The sequence below is a fragment of the Lepidochelys kempii genome, chromosome 2 (assembly GCF_965140265.1).
Source record: "Lepidochelys kempii isolate rLepKem1 chromosome 2, rLepKem1.hap2, whole genome shotgun sequence".
Lineage (NCBI taxonomy): Eukaryota > Metazoa > Chordata > Testudines > Cheloniidae > Lepidochelys > Lepidochelys kempii.
This window is the reverse complement of record NC_133257.1, coordinates 105,514,318-105,536,215: the sequence shown is the minus strand read 5'-3', so window position 1 is coordinate 105,536,215 and position 21,898 is coordinate 105,514,318. Positions and strand designations below refer to the sequence as shown.

Sequence of the window (21,898 nt, the reverse complement as noted above, 5' to 3'; positions counted from 1 at the left end):
ATTGATGGGTGAAGGGCATTTGAAAAACAGCAGGCACTTCTAAAGATGCACGATGTGTTGGGAACAAAGAGGGAAAAGAAAGACCCCAATCCAGCAAAGCATGTAAGCATATGTGTAACTTTAAGCACATGAGTAGTCCCATGGAAGTCAGGACCAGATCCTCAAAGGTATTTATGCTCCCAATGTTCATTGAAATCCATTTGAGGATCGGGTCTTAATTTTCAAAAGCAGTGATGAGCACTAGCTCATATTTTATGTCATAAAAATGTAGCATCAGGTTTGGGGAAGATGTCCGAATGTGATCAGACAAATACAAAGATGCATGAGCATATTGACTGAAGTATGTGTAGAGGGTAGATACTTCAGTTCCAGTGTATGTATGGCCTAGTCCAGGGGTAGGCAACCTATGGCACGCGTGCCAAAGGCGGCCCGTGAGCTTATTTTCAGTGGCACTCACACTGCCCGGGTCCTGGCCACCAGACCGGGGGGCTCGGCATTTTAATTTCGTTTTAAATGAAGCTTCTTAAACATTTAAAAAACTTTATTTACTTTACATACTACAATAGTTTAGTTATATATTAAAGACTTATAGAAAGAGACCTTCTAAAAATGTTAAAATGTATAACTGGCACGCGAAACCTTAAATTAGAGCGAATAAATGAAGACTCGGCACACCACTTCTGAAAGGTTGCCGACTCCTGGCATAGTCTGCACTAAAAAGTTAGGTTGACCCAGCTATCCCAGGTATAGACAGTGCTCGGTCAACAGAAGCATTCTTCAGTCAACCTAGCTACTGCCGGTGAGGGAGGTGGATTACCTATGCCGATGGGAGAGCCCCTCCTGTCAGCATAAGAAATGTTGACATGGAAGCACTACAGCAGTGCAGCTGCACCACTTCAAGTAGCACTTCAAGTGTAGGCAAGCCCATAATCTAATCATGGTTCCATTCTCTCATCTGTGAAATCCTGATGTTACTGTACTACAGTGACTACTGCTGACTGTGGCAGAGGTTCTAAGGGGAAAAATCCTACACAGTAGTATTCTTTTGTACCAGCTGGAAATTGGTACCATCATATTGTGATGCTTCCCCAGGGGTACTCAGGGCTGTGAAGCACTTTGCTACCAACTGGCCTTAGCATGAGGAAGCCTTGTCTGTGCCTGCTCAGAGTCCCCTCCACTGCCATGGGCAACACAAACACTCTCCCCTAAGACTATGCATGTCCCACTCTGATTCTACAGGTTGGCAATAGGCACACTCCAACCCCCAAGCCCTCTGAGGTCTCCCTGGACCGTCCAGCCCCTGTTCACTGGACGCTCAAAGTGTTCACAGATTCACTGATCCCAAAGGAATAGTACAACCCATCTTACAGGTACACCTCAGACCACTGTTCCCCTTGACACACAGCACTTAGGTAAGTTTATAGTGAAAACAAATAAGTTAGTTCAACGAAGCAGAGAAATTTGAATGATAGCAAGTAGAAGTACTGGAAGAAAATACATAAAATCAAATCATAACACATTCTAGAACCTAGGCTTAATTAACAAGATCCTTGTGTCTAATAAAGTATTACCAACACTTTCCAGCCACACAGGCTATGATCCCTTTTTCATGAGACAAGTCACACTGTCAGCTTCTCTCCTATGTGAAAAATCTAGACTGTACCTCTGCACTCCCAGGTATACCCCAGACTCGATTGTCTTTACTGGTAAACAGGATCCCCTCCTGCTGTTTATTTCTTCCTGTAAATATTGCAGTGGGTATTGGGCTCAGGATGCAAATAGGCCTGCATTGTGAGACATACAATGTCCAATACACATGACCAGACAGAGCTAAGTATCTACTACTTCCTGTTTGAAAGGAACCTGTTGAAGTCATGTCACCTCTTGGTTATCTGCCTTAACTTCAAGTCTTTGAGAATATAATTTCCAGTATAGATCTCTAACTCCTTAATTATTATCCATATGTACATTTTGAAATGATTGGGGTGATGAGTGGGCTACTGGCTCTTATTAGAGACCTCACACACCACACTTTGGTGAACTTAATATGCATATATCTGATCCAGTGGATCCCTATTAACACCCTATGAATCCCCTTTCCCTCAGCCAGTTGGCACCAAAAGGTTCCTGGGTCACACATGACTACTGATTATTCTGCATGGTATCAAATAGATTTGTGAGATTCAAGGCATGGGTGTCCTTACTGTAATTCATTTCAGCAGGGAGCAAGTTTTCAAAATATTCACTTGTGGGTTAACAGTGATAGTACAGTGCTAGCCTTAGGCATTGTGCCTTCAGCACAACCATGTTAGCTGCAAGAAGTTTATTAATTGTTCTGGAATGAAAGATTGAGGGCCTGATTCTCTACAGCCTTGTACCTTTGACAGTGCAAAGTGGATGTAAATGCTAATTGAGCCCATTCTTAAGTGTTTTGCTGACTCAGGGCCCAATGACAACTCCTTCTGTTGTTGCCACGTTTAAACCCTGGAAAGCTGCTGCAATAATAATTAGTTAAATTAACAATAATTTCCACATTTGTCATCCTCAGAACACTTTATAAACATTAACTACTGTGAAGCAAGTAGTTATGATCCCCATTTTACATATAGGATAACTGAAGCAGAGAGGTTAAGTGAGTTCCCAAGACCCCACAAAGCCGTAGTGTCAGCACTTGGACTGGAACTCAGGAGTTCCTGGCTTCTAGTCCCATGATCTGACATCCCCATGTGCTCAGTCTTTCCTATGCTTGGTCCTCAGCTCTAAATATCTCTGGCTTCATCACCCTCAGCAGTGGGAGACAGAACTGGTATTCATTCTTTATATCAATCGATTATGATTTTAATACGTCCCTTGTCCTTAAATCAAGTGATATGCAGCCATGGCAATTATCTTAATAGTACTCACTTTTCTAGGACTAGTAGCAGCCGTGTTAGTCTATATTCGCAAAAAGAAAAGGAGTACTAGTGGCACCTTAGAGACTAACCAATTTATTTGAGCATAAGATTTCGTGAGCTACAGCTCACTTAATCGGAGCTTATGCTCAAATATATTGGTTAGTCTCTAAGGTGCCACTAGTACTCCTTTTCTTTTTTCTAGGACTACCTGTCATAAGAACCTAAGAATTACCATACTGAATGAGACCTAAGGTTCACCACTATTCTGTCTGACAGAGGCCACAATGCTTCAGAAGAAGGCATATGAACCCCACAGTAGACAGACAAGGGGTAATGATGATTCTCTGAACTAGCCAAGTGGGGAAGCAGAGAAGTGTGATATAAATGGGTATTTCTATTCAGACTGCCTTGCTAGTTCTATTTATCTGAAATTATGGGAGATAACTCCTTTGGAAATCCTAATGGTCAGCTGTGGTGTATTTCTTTTTGGATGCTGTGCGTATGACCACTAAATATCTTCTCCCTATCTCTGCATCTCTGCTTGAGTTTTTCTAACCAAAATAATATCTTAGGTGTAGCTGCTTTAGTATCACAAGAGGTGCAGCCCAGCCAGACCAGTTGTTCAAAAATGTTGGCAGGTTAAATTGGCTACAAGTCAGTATAATACCTGCCAAATCATATAAACGGTTAAACTCTCAACTTCTCACATTCACCACCTAGAAATTGTTTGAATGGGGAATAAGTCATTGGATATGCAAGCACAAAGAATGCAGGATGTTTAAAATTCCATATAATAAACACTGATACCTCGAGGGCTTAGTTTCAGAGCAGTTCTAGATGTTCATTCACATTGGTAATAACAGTAAGAAACAAGCCAGCTACAGTGTCACCAACATCTACTAAGCCAAATGTCCTAATGAAAAAGTACAAAGATGTATTTCCCAGGAAACTGCTCTAATCCATAAAGTACAAGAGTAAAATGGACATTATAGCTCTTGTAATACATACTCCCAGGGGGTGGGGGAAGGCGGGAGGAACACAGTTGCACTGTGTGGACCAACTAGCTAAGGAGAATGACACTGAAACATTTAGGCATCTCCAGGTGCCTGAAATAAGCCTCCATCATACTGTTTATGAGCCACTGAGCTACACGTAAGGGCTCCTTTCTAAAACTTATCCTATGTGGCATCTGTGTATGGACCAATAGAAGCACTGCACTGAGAATTCTAAATGATGTAACATTCATATATGGGACAGTTGTGACAGTAAATTTCATCCAGGAGATGTTCTGGTGCCCGAAGTGATTCTGTCTGAGAGTGTGTGTGGTTTTTTCAAACTGCAGGATGCCATAACAGAGGAAAAGCTTCAAAGGGTGAAAGAGCGATTCATGTCTGCCTATGATGTCACTGCAGATGGACGTTTACAAATACACGAGGTAAACTCCCAAAATATCTCTTTTCTGAAAGGCAGTGAAATTAGAAAATGGATCATGCATAATTGGGAAATTGGGGGGGAAGTGGGGGACACAGAGATAAGCCAGGTTGTATGTAAATTTCAAATTGCTTGCTCAAAGTATAATTTACATGGAAACATGTTCATCTTTTATTTTCTGCATAGCATCATGTAAGTTTGCTCTAATCTTTACCTGCCTCTTTTAGCTTGCATATATGATCTTGCCAGAGGATGAGAACTTTCTGCTGCTTTTCCGACGGGAAACACCCTTGGACAACAGTGTGGAGTTTATGCGGGTGTGTGTCTTTTGCCTTCATCCCTTGTATGTTGCTGTCAATTATTCCGAATGGCACCTATAAGCAGACTCTTATTTAAAGTAGATTAGTATATTGGACATCTGTGGAATTTTGTACAAATTCATGTTCAGTAAGGAAAACAGTGTTATTTTTGAAGGCTGCATTTTCTTAGCTGTTGAAGTTGTGCACATTCTGGTAGGAATGCTCAAAAGACAGAGATACCATAGATAGGCTGGGCAAAACCAGGAGATGCATATAGTAGATGCTTGCACTTTGCAGACTTTCTTAAAGATACATGTCCATTTTCTCCAGAGATGAAAGGTTTCTATAGCAACCCACTGAACAGTTTAACCCTTTAGAGAGCTGGGGTCAGATCCTTGGCTCTATCATTTGTGCACTGGACAAAGATCAGTGGGGGTTGGCAAAGAAGGTTTTGAGCCACCTTGGTACTGGCACTCTTCTCTGATTCTGGAGATGTCAGTTTAGTTCCAAGGCACAATTTAGAGTGGATTGAGGAATCTGTTAAGTGGCTGTGGGGTGGGGCTGTGGACAGCCAGTGCAATTCTGTCAGTCGGGGAGCACTGGGGCATAGGGATGCCCTTGGAATGCCTCCTTTTCCTTGCCACACTCCTGCACAAGGGGGGCCAGGAAGGAAGCAGAGTGAGAGCCATTATGGCAACTCTAGACCACCCAAGGAGTTCCCCTACATTTGGGGAAATCAAGTGGCCTGATCTACCAGCTTTTGAACAGCTTCACAAATCTGGGGGAGGATTTGGTCCTATATTCTTGGCATTGCTAGCTGCTGCAGAAACTCTATATCAGCCTTGCAACACTCATGAAAATTGACCAGCCCAGACAAAATCTACTTGCTTCCCTTTATTAGGATGATGGTTATAACAAAAGACATTACACTTGCTCATTAAAATTACTTGCCTACAAAAAACAAAAATACCCCACCTGGGTGAATAGCCAAACAGTATTTTGCAAGGCTTCTTCATAGACATTGAGCGACTTACTCCTATAGGAAAAGCTCCAGAGTAGTGAGAGCTTTTAAAAGCCATTATTAAAAAAAACTTTATTTTTAAATATATTCCTCTACTCAAAGGCTTGATTTCCAAACTGAATATATAATCTTGATTGACATGTAAATTGGGTGTCTGTGGACACAATGACCAGTTATGCATCATTTACACAGGCAAATTACCACTTTGAGTATGCAACCATGATGTCTTTGTGCACAAATTAGGTACACAATTTTGATCAGGTTCTCAGTCTGATTATATTTTTCCTTTATAGAAAGAGACTGTCTGTAATAAATAGCTGATTGCAGATTTTTTTTCCACAGTGTGCTATACACTGTTCTGTCAACATCAAAATAAGAGTAAAAAACACTGTATGTGAATTATTTTACTTTGTCCATAGTGAATTAAGTACTCAATAATATGGCTATATGCAAATTATGGAACTGAGTGAGATGTGACCTAGATAAGATATGTATGAGATAATCAACTTCTTTGATGATTAAGTGCAAAATTCATGTGGTCTTACCAATTTTTCCCCTCCAGATTTGGCGCAAATATGATGCTGATAGCAGTGGATTTATTTCAGCTGGCGAGCTCAAAGTAAGTTATTTTAATCCTCTCTTTGGGCCTGATCTATAACCCACTGAAATCAATGGGAGTCTTTCCACTGGCTTTAGTAATTCCACTGCCTTTTCGTGAGCTTGATAAATGGCATTTTAAAATTGTTCTGTAGCCATCAATCACTAGAAAACACACTGGCTGTAATTATAGCTGCTGGATCTGTGGTTCTCTTGCATGGCTGTGTGAGGAACTGACCAGTAGATCCTCTTATTTGTGGACCGGCTGAGCTCACCTTTGTGCCTCACTTCTTCCCCCCATCCCTGGGTTTACATCCCTTCCCACCCACCCCCCAATCACCTCTGGGCTGCTGTAGAGACAACCACCAGAGCACTTCTCCATATCTTACAAATGTGCACAGTCCCTAGCCCACCTCCCCTCTCCAACCCCTGCAGAACAGAGCCACAGCAGTTCCATTTTATTAACTAGCTAATTACTGTTGTGCCTATTAATAAATGGTTTTCTGTGCCTGCAAAGGTGGGGGCAGGATTTGGCTCAACATTTATTTCATTTTCAGGCCCAAGTCCGATTCAGGAAAGCACTTAATCAAACGCTTCACTTTTCACCATGTTCAGATCTATCCTTGGTCTGCAAAGCACTTGGGCAGCAAATTCGGCCATGAATCTGGGTCACATGCCATCTGACTAACTCCAATGTATTGCCATCTTTTGACTTGTGAGCCATTGGACCGATGCTTCGAATTCTTCAGCTTAATGTTGAGGGTCTGTCAGCAGCCAATGCAGAGTCATTAGTCCTTAGCCACTCGTCACAGTACCGACGTAATTTGTTTGCAAGAAACTTACGTTGCTTTCAGCATAGCAAGACGTTATGGTACTGATGACTTTGGCCTCATCTCACACTCCCCTGATGTTTCAGATGGGTTTCTCTAACAACTTGTGATGTAGATGCAGTCAACTTCAGACTATGTCGCACATCCTTGACGAGTGCCTGCTGACTTCAACAGCGGGCTACTGGCTCTTCACCTGGCTGATGATGATGCTATCAAATGGCTGGGCACACTGTGCAGATGCTGAGAGAGATCATGTGTTTATGCTTAAGTGTGGATTTAGGTGATTAAACACCTTTAAAAGTCTGGTCCTAAGTGCTTTGTTGAGTTGGGGCCATAATGATTTAAGTTTATTTGGAAAGTAAAGTGTTTGGGAAGTAATAAATATCACTTACCAAAAAAAATACACTGTCCCCTCATACAGCTGATCCTCTAATTCACGGTTCCCTTATGTCTGTTATGGGAGTATCTGATTATTTTAAAATGTATTTTAACACTACATATCAACTAAAAAAACCAAAAGATCAAACAAATTTAAATTAAATTGAAGCCAATGGAACTACTCATGTACTCAGAGTTAGGCATGTGTTTAAGTAAATTGCTGAATTGGGGCCTCAGTTTTTAATATTATTCCTTGAACTCCAAAGGGTAAAGTCTATTACTCTGATTCTTTTCTGTCAATAGGACTTCCTGGGAGATCTCTTTTTGCAGCACAGAAAGATAATTCCTGAGGCAAAGCTGGAAGAATACACTGATACAATGGTAAGCAAAGAGAGTATCATTTATTGTGACTAGAATTTCAGACAAATCAAACTCTGTCTAAACTTGCTCAAAAGTTCAGCTAAGGAGCTACCTTCATATTTACACAACCTAGACCCAACCCTCAGCTCCCTCTCCCTGCATAGACGCTGTCTCTCCCAACCCACACACAGACTTTCAGATCTCTTGTTCCTTAAAACCCACAATGCACTGCTAGTTCCCTTCTTCACCCCACATCCTTGCAGGCTTTCCAGCTCCTTCCCTTCCTCCCTCCAGCCATCATGTAATCCTCAACTTGCTACTGGTAACAGCTTTTTGGGTAAGCAGCGGCATTTTGAAATTCACTAATCTAAGCCTGATCTTCAGGAATGAACACACACATACTTGTAATCATTGGTGGTTACGATGTATCCACAACATTGTGGCTGCAAGCAGGCATTTGTATATGCAAAATGGGTAGTTGTGTGCATAACATATGTACCCATCTGCTTGCATAATCAGCCACTTTGTATGCACAAATGTGGGTTTTATGCAAACAACTTAGGTTCCCACATTTGAAAATTGTGTGCGGTGGGGAGGGTGGGGAGGGGTGTGTGTGTGTGAGAGAGAGCATAAGAAACAAACTCAGAGAAAAATAGTTCATTTCTGATGTCAGTAATGAAGTGGATGATGTCATCCGAGTTCCATCAAAGGCTTCAACTAATACTACTTTCATAAACAATTTGTGACATATTCATAAGCACCCATGACTTCAAATTAGACCATTTATATCTAACTCGAGAACTAATTTAACTTCCTTTTGTTTTACTATCAAATCTCACATGTCCACTTATGACCGTACCTTTCAACTCCCCCACAAAAGGGATGAAATCAGACTGCAGAAGCAATTTTATAGCAAAAATAACTTGAAAATTGAAAATAAAAATCCCCACAATTAGCATGAAAGTCTTTTCAGGAGAGATTTCTGGCAGCAAATAGCTTTTGCAAGGCTCCATTAAGATTTACTTCCCTGATGAGTACTCTGAGCAACAGGTGGAGAGTAAGCAATTTGAAATTTGTAGACAATGGTTGGCTCATAGCCTCTGACTTATTTTCCCTTCCTATGAGTTTCCCCCATAATTTCCCAAGACACAGTAACTGCCATTGCACACAATATGATTGCCAACACAACAGGTGCAGTTAGATAGTAATACAATTGAGAAGAAACATGGTACAGTGGTTCAAGCATGGGGTGGGACTCAGAAGTTATCTGGTTTCTATTCTTAGATGCTCTACTGTCTTGCTGTGTGTCCTTGGACAAGTAATTTAACATCTCTGTACTTCAGAGTAAGATTCAACTTGGAAAAATGGCTGCTTTAGTGTATTTGGAGATATATAATCTGAAATGCAAATATGCAAAGTTTCAGAGTAGCAGCCGTGTTAGTCTGTATTCGCAAAAAGAAAAGGAGTACTTGTGGCACCTTAGAGACTAACAAACTTATTTGAGCATAAGCTTTCGTGAGCTACAGCTCACTTCATCAGATGCAAAGTGTGAGCCATTAATGATGGCTTGGAATCTTGATGGCTCCCATTAACCAGGACAATTGGTTGTAAATGGCTCTGTTTACTTGTAAGTCTTCCTGTATACCTGTGTGCTGGCAAGTGGGTAATGAAGTCTTGAAGTGACATGTGATCATGTCACCTGAACTGGAATCCATCTTTAACCTGGTGCTTTTCCATTTAGAAAGAGGGGTGGGAACCCAGAGAGGGACAAAGGATTCCTGCCTTGTGCAAAAGATATATAAGGGGGTGGAACAGAACAAAGGGGGCTGCAGTCATGAGAAATCCCCTAGCTACCACCTAAGCTGGAACAAGGACTGTACCAGGGGAAAGGATTGGGCCCAGATTAGAAAGGAGTCTGCTCTGTGGAAAAAGAAAAGGAGTACTTGTGGCACCTTAGAGACTAACAAATTTATTTGAGCATAAGTGTTAGTCTCTAAGATGCCACAAGTACTCCTTTTCTTTTTGCGGATCCAGACTAACACAGCTGCTACTCTGAAGTCTGTGGAAGAAACTTATTGGAACATCTCTGAGGGTAAGATTTTATCTATATTCAGTTTCTTAATGTATTAGGCTTAGACTTGCATGTTTTATTTTATTTTGCTTGGTAACTTACTTCGTTCTGTCTGTTATTACTTGGAACCACTTAAATCCTACTTTTTATATTTAATAAAATCACTTTTTGCTTATTAATTTACCCAGAGTAAGTAATTAATTCCTGGGGGAGCAAACAGCTGTGCATATCTCTCTATCAGTGTTATAGAGGGCAGATAATGTATGACAATTTACCCTGTATAAGCTTTATACAGAGTAAAACAGATTTATTTGGGGTTTGGGTCCGATTGGGAACTGGGTATCTGGGTGCTAGAGACAGAAGCACTTTCTAAGCTGTTTTCCGTTAAGTCTGAAGCTTTGGGGGGATGTGGTTCAGACCTGGGTCTGGGTTTGCAGCAGGCTAGGGTGTCTGACTCAACAAGGCAGGGTTCTGAAGTCCCAAGCTACCAGGGAAAATGGGCTCAGAAGTAGTCTCAGCACATTCGGTGGCAGTCCCAAGGGGGTTTCTGTGATCCAACCCGTCACAGATACAACTTGGAAAAATGGCTGCTTTAGTGTATCTGGAGATATATAATCTGAAATCTGCAAAGCAGTTATGCCAGAAGAATTTAGGGTGCTATCTAACAGCAAATTAGACTTGAGTTTGCAATGCAATATTGCAGGGAAAAAAGTCCAATACCGTTTGGGCCTGTAACTTTCTATGATTCTATGAAGTCAGGTGTAGTGTTACAAAAGAGCGTTGTGATAATCCTCCTCTCTGTGATTCTCAGGCAACTGCATCTGGAATATTGTGTTCTGCTCTGGGCATCAAATTACCATAATACTGTTGACAAACTGGAAGGAGTTCAGAGATGAGTAGGCCTGAGGGATTCATTTACTAAGAAAGAATCAAAATATTAATTATGTATAGCTTGACTGTGCTATGACTAAAGGGCACATCGTAACAGTCCACAGATATTTGAAGGGTGTAAATATCTAGAAGGGAGCAAGCATAACTTGGAGTAATGGGATGAAACTAAGAAGGGGAAATTGTATCTGAACATTAGAAAAAATGGCAAATCATTAGGGTATGGAATAGACTCCCTTGGCAAATGATGGAAGCCTTATTTTTTGGCACATTTAAAACTAGACCAGACAAAGTTCTAGTAAGAAAATAATAGGAAACAAACCTGCACTGGCAGGAAGCGAGATTAGCTAACCTAATGTATACCTCTAATCTCTAGATTCTTGGATACAGTTTCCCCATCTGTAAAATGGAGATAATAAACTTTAGCTATTCCACAGTAGTATAGTGGGATTTATTAATTAATCATTGTAAAGTCTTTTGAGATCCTCAAATCAAAGATACTATAGAAATGCAAAATGTGATTATTATTATTAATCATCATGTCTATCTAGAGAGAAAGGGTGATCTTGTAGCTACTGCACTGACCTGGGTTTCAGGAGTTCTAGGTTCAGTTCCTGGGTCTGCCACAGACTTCCATGAGGAAGTCACTTAATTTCTCTGTTCTCTGACTGTAAAATTGGAATAATTATACTTTTTTCCCCATTTGTGTCTATTTAGATTGTAAGGTCTTTGAGGCAGAGACTGCCTCTGCTATGTGTAAGTACAGTGCCTAGCACAATGGCACACTAATCTCACTTGGGGTCCTAAATGCTTCAGTAAAAAATAAATAATAAAAAATAATATCATGGTGTCAATAAAATGTGTGATGATCTAAAAATGTGTGGTTTCAGAGTAGCAGCCGTGTTAGTCTGTATTCGCAAAAAGAAAAGGAGTACTTGTGGCACCTTAGAGACTAGCCAATTTATTTGGTTAGTCTCTCAGGTGCCACAAGTACTCCTTTTCTTTTTGCTAAAAATGTGTCAGTCTCAACAGGAACATCAAAGTCTGTGCATCGTGGCATATATAGTCTGTGGCTGGCTGCGCACATCTCAAATAGCACTGACTAGATGAGTGGGCCCCAGTGCTTCTGAAGGAGTGAATAAAGGACAGACAGATAGGTGTATTAGTTTTGACAATATGGCGAAGGTCTGAAAAAAGCAGCAGTCTATGATCCCATGCTGGGTATTTACAGCTTCTTGCATGTGAGAGAAGATACAGGATAGGTATCTGATTGATCAAGTGACAGAAACTATTGCTCCTATTAATATAACTGCAGCCCAGATGAAAGAAAGGTATCAGAGACTTTGCAAAAGTCAGCTGTTATCTTCTGAGGTCCCAGAAATGGGCCAGGTGCTCACAAAACAAGTGAAGATACTCTCCCTGCCCCCTTTTAATTACTGCTCTGGGCATTAGCAGCACTATGCTTGTCTTTGGAAGACTGCCTCCAAAGCAAATGATTTTAAAATCAGAGCACTTAGGATGGAAAAGATTAGATTTGGGAGTAGGGGATGTAACCCTCTCCACCCACCCTCTCCAACAATCCAACCTATGTCATAAGGATTTGTCCCTCTGCATACTTTTATAACATATTCTGGGTCAGGAGGAGCTTATGGACCAGAGAGTGACTGCTGTGAATGTTTGTCTTTCACTCTGGGAATTGCTTTCATAGGCGCTAACATCATGGTAACTTTGCTGAAGTTTATTCTATGCTGCTTTGCCTTATAAATTCTATCTAATCACCACTTTCCGCGTACCATAATACATACCCCTCTTTTTCCTCATCTTTATTTGTCGATCCCTTAAGTGACACAGATCATCTGTGTGAAACACAAGGCTTGTCTACATGGATGTCTAGTTTGCTGCAAGCTGGGGTGTGCATTTACCCCATGCTAACCCTCTTTCAAAAAGGACTAGATCAGAGCTCACTAATGAACTGTTAATGCACGTCAGTAGGGTTCACATGGACAGCTAGTCTGCGGGAGATTAGTATGAAGCAGACCGACTCCCCAGCTTGCTGCGAACTACTTGTTCATGTAGACAAGCCCACAGTGTCCAACGCAGTTTCTTTGCTTTATCTGTTTTCACTGTGAGTTGGAGACTTTTTCCCATTTTGAACACCCCTGCCTGAGTAATGTGGATTTCACTCATCTCCAGGAATTGTTTCAATTTAGCATGTTGCTTAGCAACCATGCATTACTAGATCATTCCATTGCTTCACAGTACTTTATGATCTATGCATCGTTTTTGCTCCTTCCAAAAGACTGCTGATTGTTCTTCAAGCTCCAGATCACAAATGGAAAGTGGTGAACCCTCTGGGACAGAAAATGGGCAGTGCTTTCACTAGTGTTTATAAGGGCACCTTATGTATGCAAAATACAACCTTCAGGAGCGTCATTGGATATAGTCATGATGGAAACAGACGTAACCGCAGGATGCTTCTTTTCTTGGTGGTGGTGGCACTCTTTTGAGCCAAAAGGAATAGTCAGAGTTCACGGGGTATAATGAAGAAGAAAGAGATTAAATTAAGCAAGGGAGAATTTAGGCTCAATAGCAGAATGAATGTCTAACAGTAGGGCCTACTAGACAGTGGAACAATTTCCCAAGGAAAATAATTTATAAGCAGACTGGAGATTATATTCTAGCAGTTGGGAATTCTGAACAGTCTAGGGCAGTGGTTCTCAAAGCCGGTCCGCTGCTTGTTCAGGGAAAGCCCCTGGCACGCCGGACCAGTTTGTTTACCTGCCATGTCTGCAGGTTCGGCTGATCGCGGCTCCTACTGGCCACGGTTTGCCACTCCAGGCCAATGGGGGCTGCAGGAAGTGGCGCAGGCCATCAGAGGAGTGAAGTTTTGGAATAGCCTTCCAAGGGAAGCACTGGGGGCAAAAGACCGATCTGGCTTCAAGATTAAACTCAATAAGTTTATGGAGGAGATGGTATGATGGGATAACATCAGTGGTGAGCTGGAGCCAGTTCGCACCGGTTTACGCGAACCAGTTAGTAAATTTAGAAGCTGGTTTAGAACCAGTTGTTAAAGGGTTGGGCAAACTCCAGCCCGCGGGTCACATCTGGTCCCACAGGACCGTCCTGTCTGGCCCGCCTGAGCTCCTGGCTGGGAGGCTCCCCTTGAGAATCCCTTTTTACTCACCCGGCAGCGCTCCTGGTCTTCGGTGGCACTTCGGCAGTGGGTCCTTCACTCACGTCGTGTCTTTGGCAGCACTTCGATGGCGGGTCCCTCAGTGCCACCAAAGACCCAGAGCGAGTGAAGGACGTGCCGCTGAAGACCCGGAGCAACTGAAGGAACTGGTTCTTCAGATTTTGGCCGCTGATCACTGGATAACATGATTGTGGCCATTAATTGACTTTTAACTATTCATGGTAAATAGGCCCAATGGCCTGTGATGGGATGTTAGATGGGGTGGGATCTGAGTTTCTACAGATAATTCCTTCCCGGATATCTGGCTGGTGAATCTTGCCCACATGCTCAGGGTTCAGCTGATTGCCATATTTGGGGTTGGGAAGGAATTTTCCTCCAGGGCATATTGGAAGAGGCCCTGGGGGGTTTTCGCCTTCCTCTGTAGCATGGGGCACGGGTTACTTGCTGGAGGATTCTCTGCACCTTGAAGTCTATAAACCATGATTTGAGGACTTCAATAGCTCAGACATAGGTGAGAGGTTTATTGCAGGAGTGGGTGGGTGAGATTTGGTGGCCTGCATTGTGCAGGAGGTCAGACTAGATGATCATAATGGTCCCTTCTGACCTTAATATCTATGAGTCTATATCTATATGTACAGCTAGATACATAGCATTTTGCAATTCCCCATCGTTCAGGGGAAATTATGTTTGGAAGTGATTTAAGGATTCTTGTTCTTCCAGTTGCGGGGGAGGGGGCATATTCTCGGGGCAGAGTTGAAATCACTGCACTTTCTACCCATAGCTCTTAGCAACAGCAGCCTGCTACAGGAATACTATAGCCGTGTACCTTGGGAGACCAGCAGGTACCATAGTTTAGAAAAGAAAATGGGAGGTTTTGATGATAGGGTGAAAATATTCAACCCTCCTAAACTGATGAGAAAGACAGTGAAAACCCATGCGGCAATGCCTGATACTGCTTCACCACAAAGAAAAAATAATAATAATAGTAGAAATAATCTCTCTCCAGCTGCACCTAATGAGGCTTCAATTGGACTTATGGGTTCTGGTGAAGTCACAGAAACCACAAGACTCAAGCTCATATGCTTGTCAGAACCTCAGCATGGAATCCCAGTCTTAATATATGTACTTTAGGGGGTATTGTTTATGGATGAATATTAGCCAGACCTAAAATTAACCTTGTGCTTGAATTAACATCTCCTTCTCTCTCATTTATCTGTCTTAGGTCCCCCTGCTGTATTAGTACTGTAGTACTTCTTCACAGCCTCCTCCCACACCTCATTTCTGATCCTTTTTACCATTTTATTTAAGTTTCTTATTAGCCAGTAAGATATTGTAAATAAAACATCAATGGGCTTGATTCTTCATTGCCTTATATCTTGGGTAGTCATTTATATCTGTGCCGAGAGGGTGTACATTGTTACCACTCTAAGCTGATAGCATTTTGCACCCATTTTGCACAGATGTCCTTGAGTACAGTGCAGGGGAGAATCAGGTCCAAGGAGGCTTTCTAGGATACTGTTGTCAATGGGCCAAATGCCAAGCTCCTTACCTGATTTGCTTCAATGCCAAGTAATTATTGAATCAGCATTTGCAGAGGAAGACTCTTTTTACACCCATTTTCTAAGCTTGCACAGAAATCACCATCCTTTAGAAGCTTTCTTGCGTCTGTAACCATATAGCACTCAGTCATTTCAAGAATGACCAGAAACCTTTCATTCTTACGCAGAAGCCCCTTGCGCTCCTTAGTTACCTTGAAAGTAAAGGCACTGACTGTTCTTAGCATTCTATAGTTCACAAAACTACTTCAGCTGTTAGTCCTGATGTAATGCTGCATGCAGGAAAAGCTCATTACCAGTTTGTGCTTCTGCAAATCAAGTTACATAGGCTGTTGAAATAATCACATACAGAGAAAGGTTATTGTTGTTCATTTGTTTTGAATACCCACTGATGATAACATCAGATTCACCAAAAGCCTTTAATTTGAGCACCACAATATCCACTACATTAAAAAAAAAGCACCTCAAAACACTATCTTTTCCTACAAAAGAATAAAGCATTAGTTTTGTGTGATAACAATATGAGTGCTGAGACCAAAAATTCGAACAGGATTTTGCCTGAATAAAAACTAACTATGAAGTACAGTAGTTGTTCCATGGAAATTAATGAATGGAGAGAACCTAGGGTGAAAGCCCCTCTGAAGTCAATGACAAAACTCCTATTTACTTTAATAGGGGTAGGTTTTCGACCCAACCTCTCCCCATATAATTTGGTGGGGAAAAAGTTAGCGCACAGGAGATATGGATGGGTTCTATCGTCAGCTCTGTCACAGACTTCCTTTGTGATCTTGAGCAGTTATTTAGTCTCTCTGTGCCTTCCTTTTTCCATCTGTAAAATGGAGGTAAGAGAACTTAGTTTCACAACACCCAGTTAATTCAGTCATATCTATGAAGTTCATAAGATCATCAGATGGAAGGCATATAGAAGTGAAAACCATTGTTTTTTATGACTAGTATACCCCAATTGCAGTATGTTTATGCACATTGTATGTTTTTTTAGTGGCTCACAGTGCAAACCTTCATATCACAGGGTTTACTACTCACTGTTGGAGCACCTCCTTGCGGCCACATCTGGGGATTAGCTCCTGAACATTAACATCAAGTTTTTCACCACAAGGTTTAACGGTACCACCAAAATTTTCAGCACAAATGGGCATTTACAAGTATCTTTGTCATACAACACCTTCTGTTTAGACAGTCTGGTTTGTTCAGTACCCATTGTGTCCTTTAATTCCTTCCTGTACCCTTGCATGTAAATGGGTACTGGCTTTCCTTTTACTACAGTGTTCCGCATAAGTTTTTAATCCAAGCATATCTTTGGGGCTTTGGTATTTAGGGTTTGGTGAGGTAAGGATGCAGGGGTACCCTGCATACTGGCAGGCCCCTTATGGAGCTGTCTCCCTGCCCCAGGGCTGTGCATATGCAAAAAGCCCATTTCCCCTCTTGGGGTCACCCTGTGGGTGAGTCCTTCCCATCCCCCTTTCTGGAGGATTGGGACTTGAGCTCTCTTGGTTAAAGGAAAAGGAGTACTTGTGGCACCTTAGAGACTAACCAATTTATTTGAGCATAAGCTTTCGTGAGCTACAGCTCACTTCATCAGATGCAACTGTATCTCACAAAAGCTTATGCTCAAATAAATTGATTAGTCTCTAAGGTGCCACAAGTACTCCTTTTTTTTTTGCGAATACAGACTAACACGGCTGTTACTCTGAAACCTTGGTTAAAGGAATCTACCTGCTGATTAGGGTTAAATGTTTCGATCAGCAGGGCCTCAGCTGTTTGCTCTATGTTGTCAGCTAGGGGCAAAGCTTCCTCCTCCCTGTCAGCCAGGTAATTTGCATGTTCCCAGACATACTGCTGGTTGTTTGGATGTGGATTTAAAACCACTGTAAACTCTAATACTGGGCTCTGCCATAAAGAGACAGCATCAATTTCTGCCAGCATGTTAAAACTGATGTCTCGGTGACTTACAGTTACCAACTTCTGCTTCCACAAGGAATCAGATGTGTCTGAACCCCACTAGGGTACTACAAAGATGTCTTCACTGGCATCTGGCAGTCTACTCTCAGAATTTGAGACACAGGCTGATTGCCTGGATGGACAGGTGCTGAATCAGCCACGCTATCCTAGGTATTTGCCCACGTGGGATCAGCATGAGGATATTCATGTGCGAACAACATTACTTCCTCAAGATGCTGAGTAGGCAAAGACAACTGGTTACAGGGCTGCCTACATTCCATAAAATTCCCTTTTCCCCTTCTGAGGCCCCTTTTGAGAAACCTTCCTCAGTGGTCTGTAAAGTGAGTTCAGAGGGACTGTGCTCATTTGCAGAACTCTGGCAGTTAGCACTTGGAACAATTCTCTCAGCAGGCAATCTGCTACAATGGTCCCATCAGGAGTTAATTGGGCCAAATAACTCCCATACCCTTCAGGCACAACTACTTACTTGCAAACCTCACCAGGAAGCATTTTTCCTGAAGGAGCTTCCCCAAACAATAATCCATTTTTCATTAAGCTTTGATAAAAATGCAATACTGTTTAAACATGCTGGGCCTTATTCTCATTTACACCACTCTGGCAATGTAAAGGTACCTTAAAGTGGGTGTACATTTCATTTGTTTCCCCTGAAAGGCATCTTTATGCTGCCAAAATGGTTTAAATGAAAATCAGGCCCACAACTATTTAAACCTCCCATATGTGTTTGTATATAAATAGATCCATGATATGGGGGTGTACCTGCTGTAATTCTTTGTGTGTGTGTGTGTGCAATTATCAGATTAGATCAAACACTTGCATGCTTGAAATTAGCAAGTTTAATTAATAAATGTATCCCCAGGCGTTTGATGTGTAATACTTGCAGAGATGGCACATAGCAGATGTGCATGAGCTACAGTTGTCCAAGTAATGGGATTATGTCTAGTTTAGTAGCTGTGGTACCTGAACTAATTTGTTGAAAGTCATTCCATATCGAGTACATAATACTCCATATTTCCATATTTCATGTGAAATTCATTTTTACAGAAAGGGACAACCTAGGCCTTCAGGTAGGACTTTCTTTTTCTTTGTTGACCTGAATGGACAAAAGATTAAATGTATTTGGAAATCTTATTTAGGATATTGGTCCTATAATAGGCAAAGTAGAATTTGAAAAGATGAGAGAGCTGCGGGAGGGGCTAGAAGTGGCTATAGCCCAAAATTTGCCTTATCTCTCCCGTAGCCACCCCTCCCAGCACAAAATTCAACCGTTATGCAGAAGAAAGGGTGGTATGGTATGGTATTGCCACGCTTACTTCTGTGCTCCTGCTGGCAGCTGCACTGCCTTCAAAGCTGGGTGCCTTGCCAGGAGCAGTGGCTGCCACTCTCTAGCCACCCAGCTCTGAAGGCAAAGTGGAGAAAGCGGCAGCAGCTAGCCAGGCACCCAGCTCTGAAGGCAGCGCTGCCATCAGCAGCAGCAGAGAAGTAAGGGTGACATATTGAGCACGGGGAAGGGGTGGGGGCATGGAAATAACAACAAATGGGAGGAGGGAGCATGCCGGGAGAGAGATTGGGAGGAGTGTGCATAAGGGAAGGGGATCACAGACGGGGAAAGGGGAAGCATTCATAGGGGAGGGGGATCACGGAGGGGGGAGGAGGGCCTTGGTTAGGGGAGGGGAATCACAGCAGGGGAAGGATGCATAGGGGAGGGGGCAACATTGACAGAGGAAGGGGGGCATGGTTAGGGAAATAGGGAACATGGACAAGGGGTGGAGAGCCCCAAACAGAGGAAGTGTGGGTGGGGGTGGAGTTCCAGACAAGCAGGCATCATGCAAGGTGGGGACTGCCACGTGGTGGAGTGGTAACGCTCAGCCCAGTGCAGGACACTGCATGCTGTAAGTGTGGCACAGGGATGGGGGGCTGTGGCAGAGTTGGGAGCTCAGGGGATGCTGCTGCTGTTAGTGGGGTGGGTAGGGGCCAGCAGACACCATGAGGGGTCCAGTCCCACCACTGTGGCAGTCTGAGGGCACCAGTAGCAGGCTTGCCAGGCACTGAGCTGAGCTGTGTTGCAGGGCGGGAGGTGTGAGGTGTGCAGAGCTGTCCTCAAGCTGCACGTCTGGAGGCCAGGCCAGCTTCAGGCCCCTTCCCATGAAGAGGCAGCAAGGGGCTGGAGCCCTGCACGGGGGCAGGAGCACCTCAGTGCTCCCATATGTGTGCCCACAAGATGTAAAGTGCAGCCCCTGCAATTTTCTGTCTAGCCCACATCATACACACACACACCTGGGAAGAGGCTGGCACTGCTCCTGAGAGTTTTTCTTGGTTTGGCAAAGGCAGAGCTCAGAGAAAGGAGGCGGATGGGGGAGCTAGAAGCAAAAGGAAAGAAATGATTCTGATTAGTTAGAAAATACACATTTAAAGTCAATAAAATTTAAATTTTAGCTCCAAATTAAAATTAAGAGGGAACCAAACTGCTCAGGAGATTGGCAATGGGGTAGGGATCCTTTCACGTCTAGGTCACCAATTCTAATCTAGCCCATAGTAGTAGTCATGAACACAGGTCATGGCTATTTGATGACACACACAAAAGACATTTTCTACACTAGAGCTCTTGTCATCTAAGTCAAACAGACACAAGGTAGACAACACACACTGGAAAGCCCAGATGAGGGAATAACTACAGTCAGGAGGGTTTTTTATTCTTATTTTATGTTTTATATTATGTACTGCTTGAGGGCATCCTGGAAGGCAAGGAGACTTTAGAAGACACATGAATGAAAAAGTAATTAGTGGCTTGGCTATGCACAATGAGTTATTGGCCTCAATCCACTTCTTAAGGTCACAGTCACATGTCCCGATCACATAAATTGCCATCACAATTGGTATTAATTAGTATGTTTATTTCAGTCTCATAGAGAAGCCAAAGATTTAGTGGTCATGGAGGCTGAAATCCCCAAAGAGACCTATGGGTTCCCTATTTGATGTATCGCAGTGTATTGTGCTATTGGGCCTGTATTTAAAAATGTAAGGACCCTGAAAGAGGGACACTATATTGAGATTCTTGCTGACACAAGAGCAGGGGTGAAAATAACTTAAATGACTTACCGGTACACAGGGCGGACAGGGTCCGGGGCAAGGCGGTGGGAGGGGGATGGCTCTGCGTCCCTGGAAGGGGCGGGGACTCAGGTGGAAGGGGCAGGGTTGGGGCCAAAATCCCACACAAGGAAGTGGGAAAGGTGCCTGCACCTTAGATGGGCAGTATTCCATGCTCCGAGTTACCAGCAAGGTGTCATGGCTGGGTTGTGGGCAGCCAAACCTAGAAGTCGAAGCCAGAGTCCACAATCTTGAGACAGGAGTCAAGAGTCGGCTGGGTTGGGATACTGGGAGGTCAGAGGCAGGAGACAGACAAACTGGCAGTCGAAAATCACATGTCAGATGCCAGGAGATCAAGCTGGGTCAGAATGCCAGGAGATCAATCGGGGGAAGCAGGAGCAGATATAGCTAGCAGGAAGCACAGGGGGCACAGTCTGGACCAAGCTGAAACCCAGTTGTTCAGATGGCTTCCTGTTCCTGATGCTAGCTTAAGTAAGGCCAGCAGGTCCATCAGCCACTCAGGGACTCAACCACTCAGACCTCGGGGCAGAGCCTCACACTGGGCTGGGCTTCATGGGTTTCAGGTAAACTATTGCCAGCAGGCTGCCAGGTGGAGGGTTGGAACATAGCTGCTCCCATGACCCTTGCAGGCCCTGGTTTGAGACCTGTGGGTCATGACAAAAGGGATTGGTATGAAGAAGTAGGCATTCTCCTCCCCCTCCCCTGCTGATCAGAAATGGGAGGAGCATGCTGCACCATAGGAGATGTATAGGTGGTGTGCTAGGGTAGTCAGCACACCTCTTGGGGACTTGGGCAATATTGCATTCCCTCTTCTCTGCTCTCCTTACAGTGGGAAGGGCACAGTGTAATTTTTCTAAGCCATTCTATGTTTGTATCTTCTTACCCAGCTCTCTGTGTTACTATATTTTGGCAATTTTGTCGTCTTGATTTTAGATGAAGATCTTTGACAAAAATAAAGATGGACGACTGGATCTGAATGACTTGGCAAGGTAGATATTAATGGTACTGTTATGATTTAGTGGCTCCTAGCAGCAGACCTGGGCAAGCTGATGGTTTATACAGCAGAGGCCTGAGTTTGAATTCTTCCTATGTTTCAAGTGACATTAGGCAGTCTAGGTGTTTCTATAGCATGGTCCCCATCACCACAGCATCCAAGTGCCTGATGCATTAGAGCTCTAAGGAATGCCAGGATTTGCCTCCCCCTCTCTAACATGCCCTAGAATACTTTGTACTGGCTGAAGAGGTGCTTCAAAGGAGGTGACATGGCAGCAGATGGAAAGTATTAGAAGGTTCTG

The 21,898-nt window shown here is 43.1% G+C and overlaps 1 protein-coding gene across 1 annotated transcript in view; it reads left to right on the top strand.

The window, feature by feature from the left end:
• The window catches only part of SCGN (secretagogin, EF-hand calcium binding protein), a 52,450-nt gene that overhangs the window by 21,448 nt on the left and 9,104 nt on the right, over window positions 1-21,898 (top strand). The window contains exons 3-7 of the mRNA XM_073329449.1: window positions 4,237-4,329; window positions 4,553-4,642; window positions 6,208-6,264; window positions 7,754-7,831; window positions 21,537-21,592. Coding sequence (XP_073185550.1) covers window positions 4,237-4,329; window positions 4,553-4,642; window positions 6,208-6,264; window positions 7,754-7,831; window positions 21,537-21,592 — 374 coding nt within the window. The remainder of the gene's footprint in view (window positions 1-4,236; window positions 4,330-4,552; window positions 4,643-6,207; window positions 6,265-7,753; window positions 7,832-21,536; window positions 21,593-21,898) is intronic.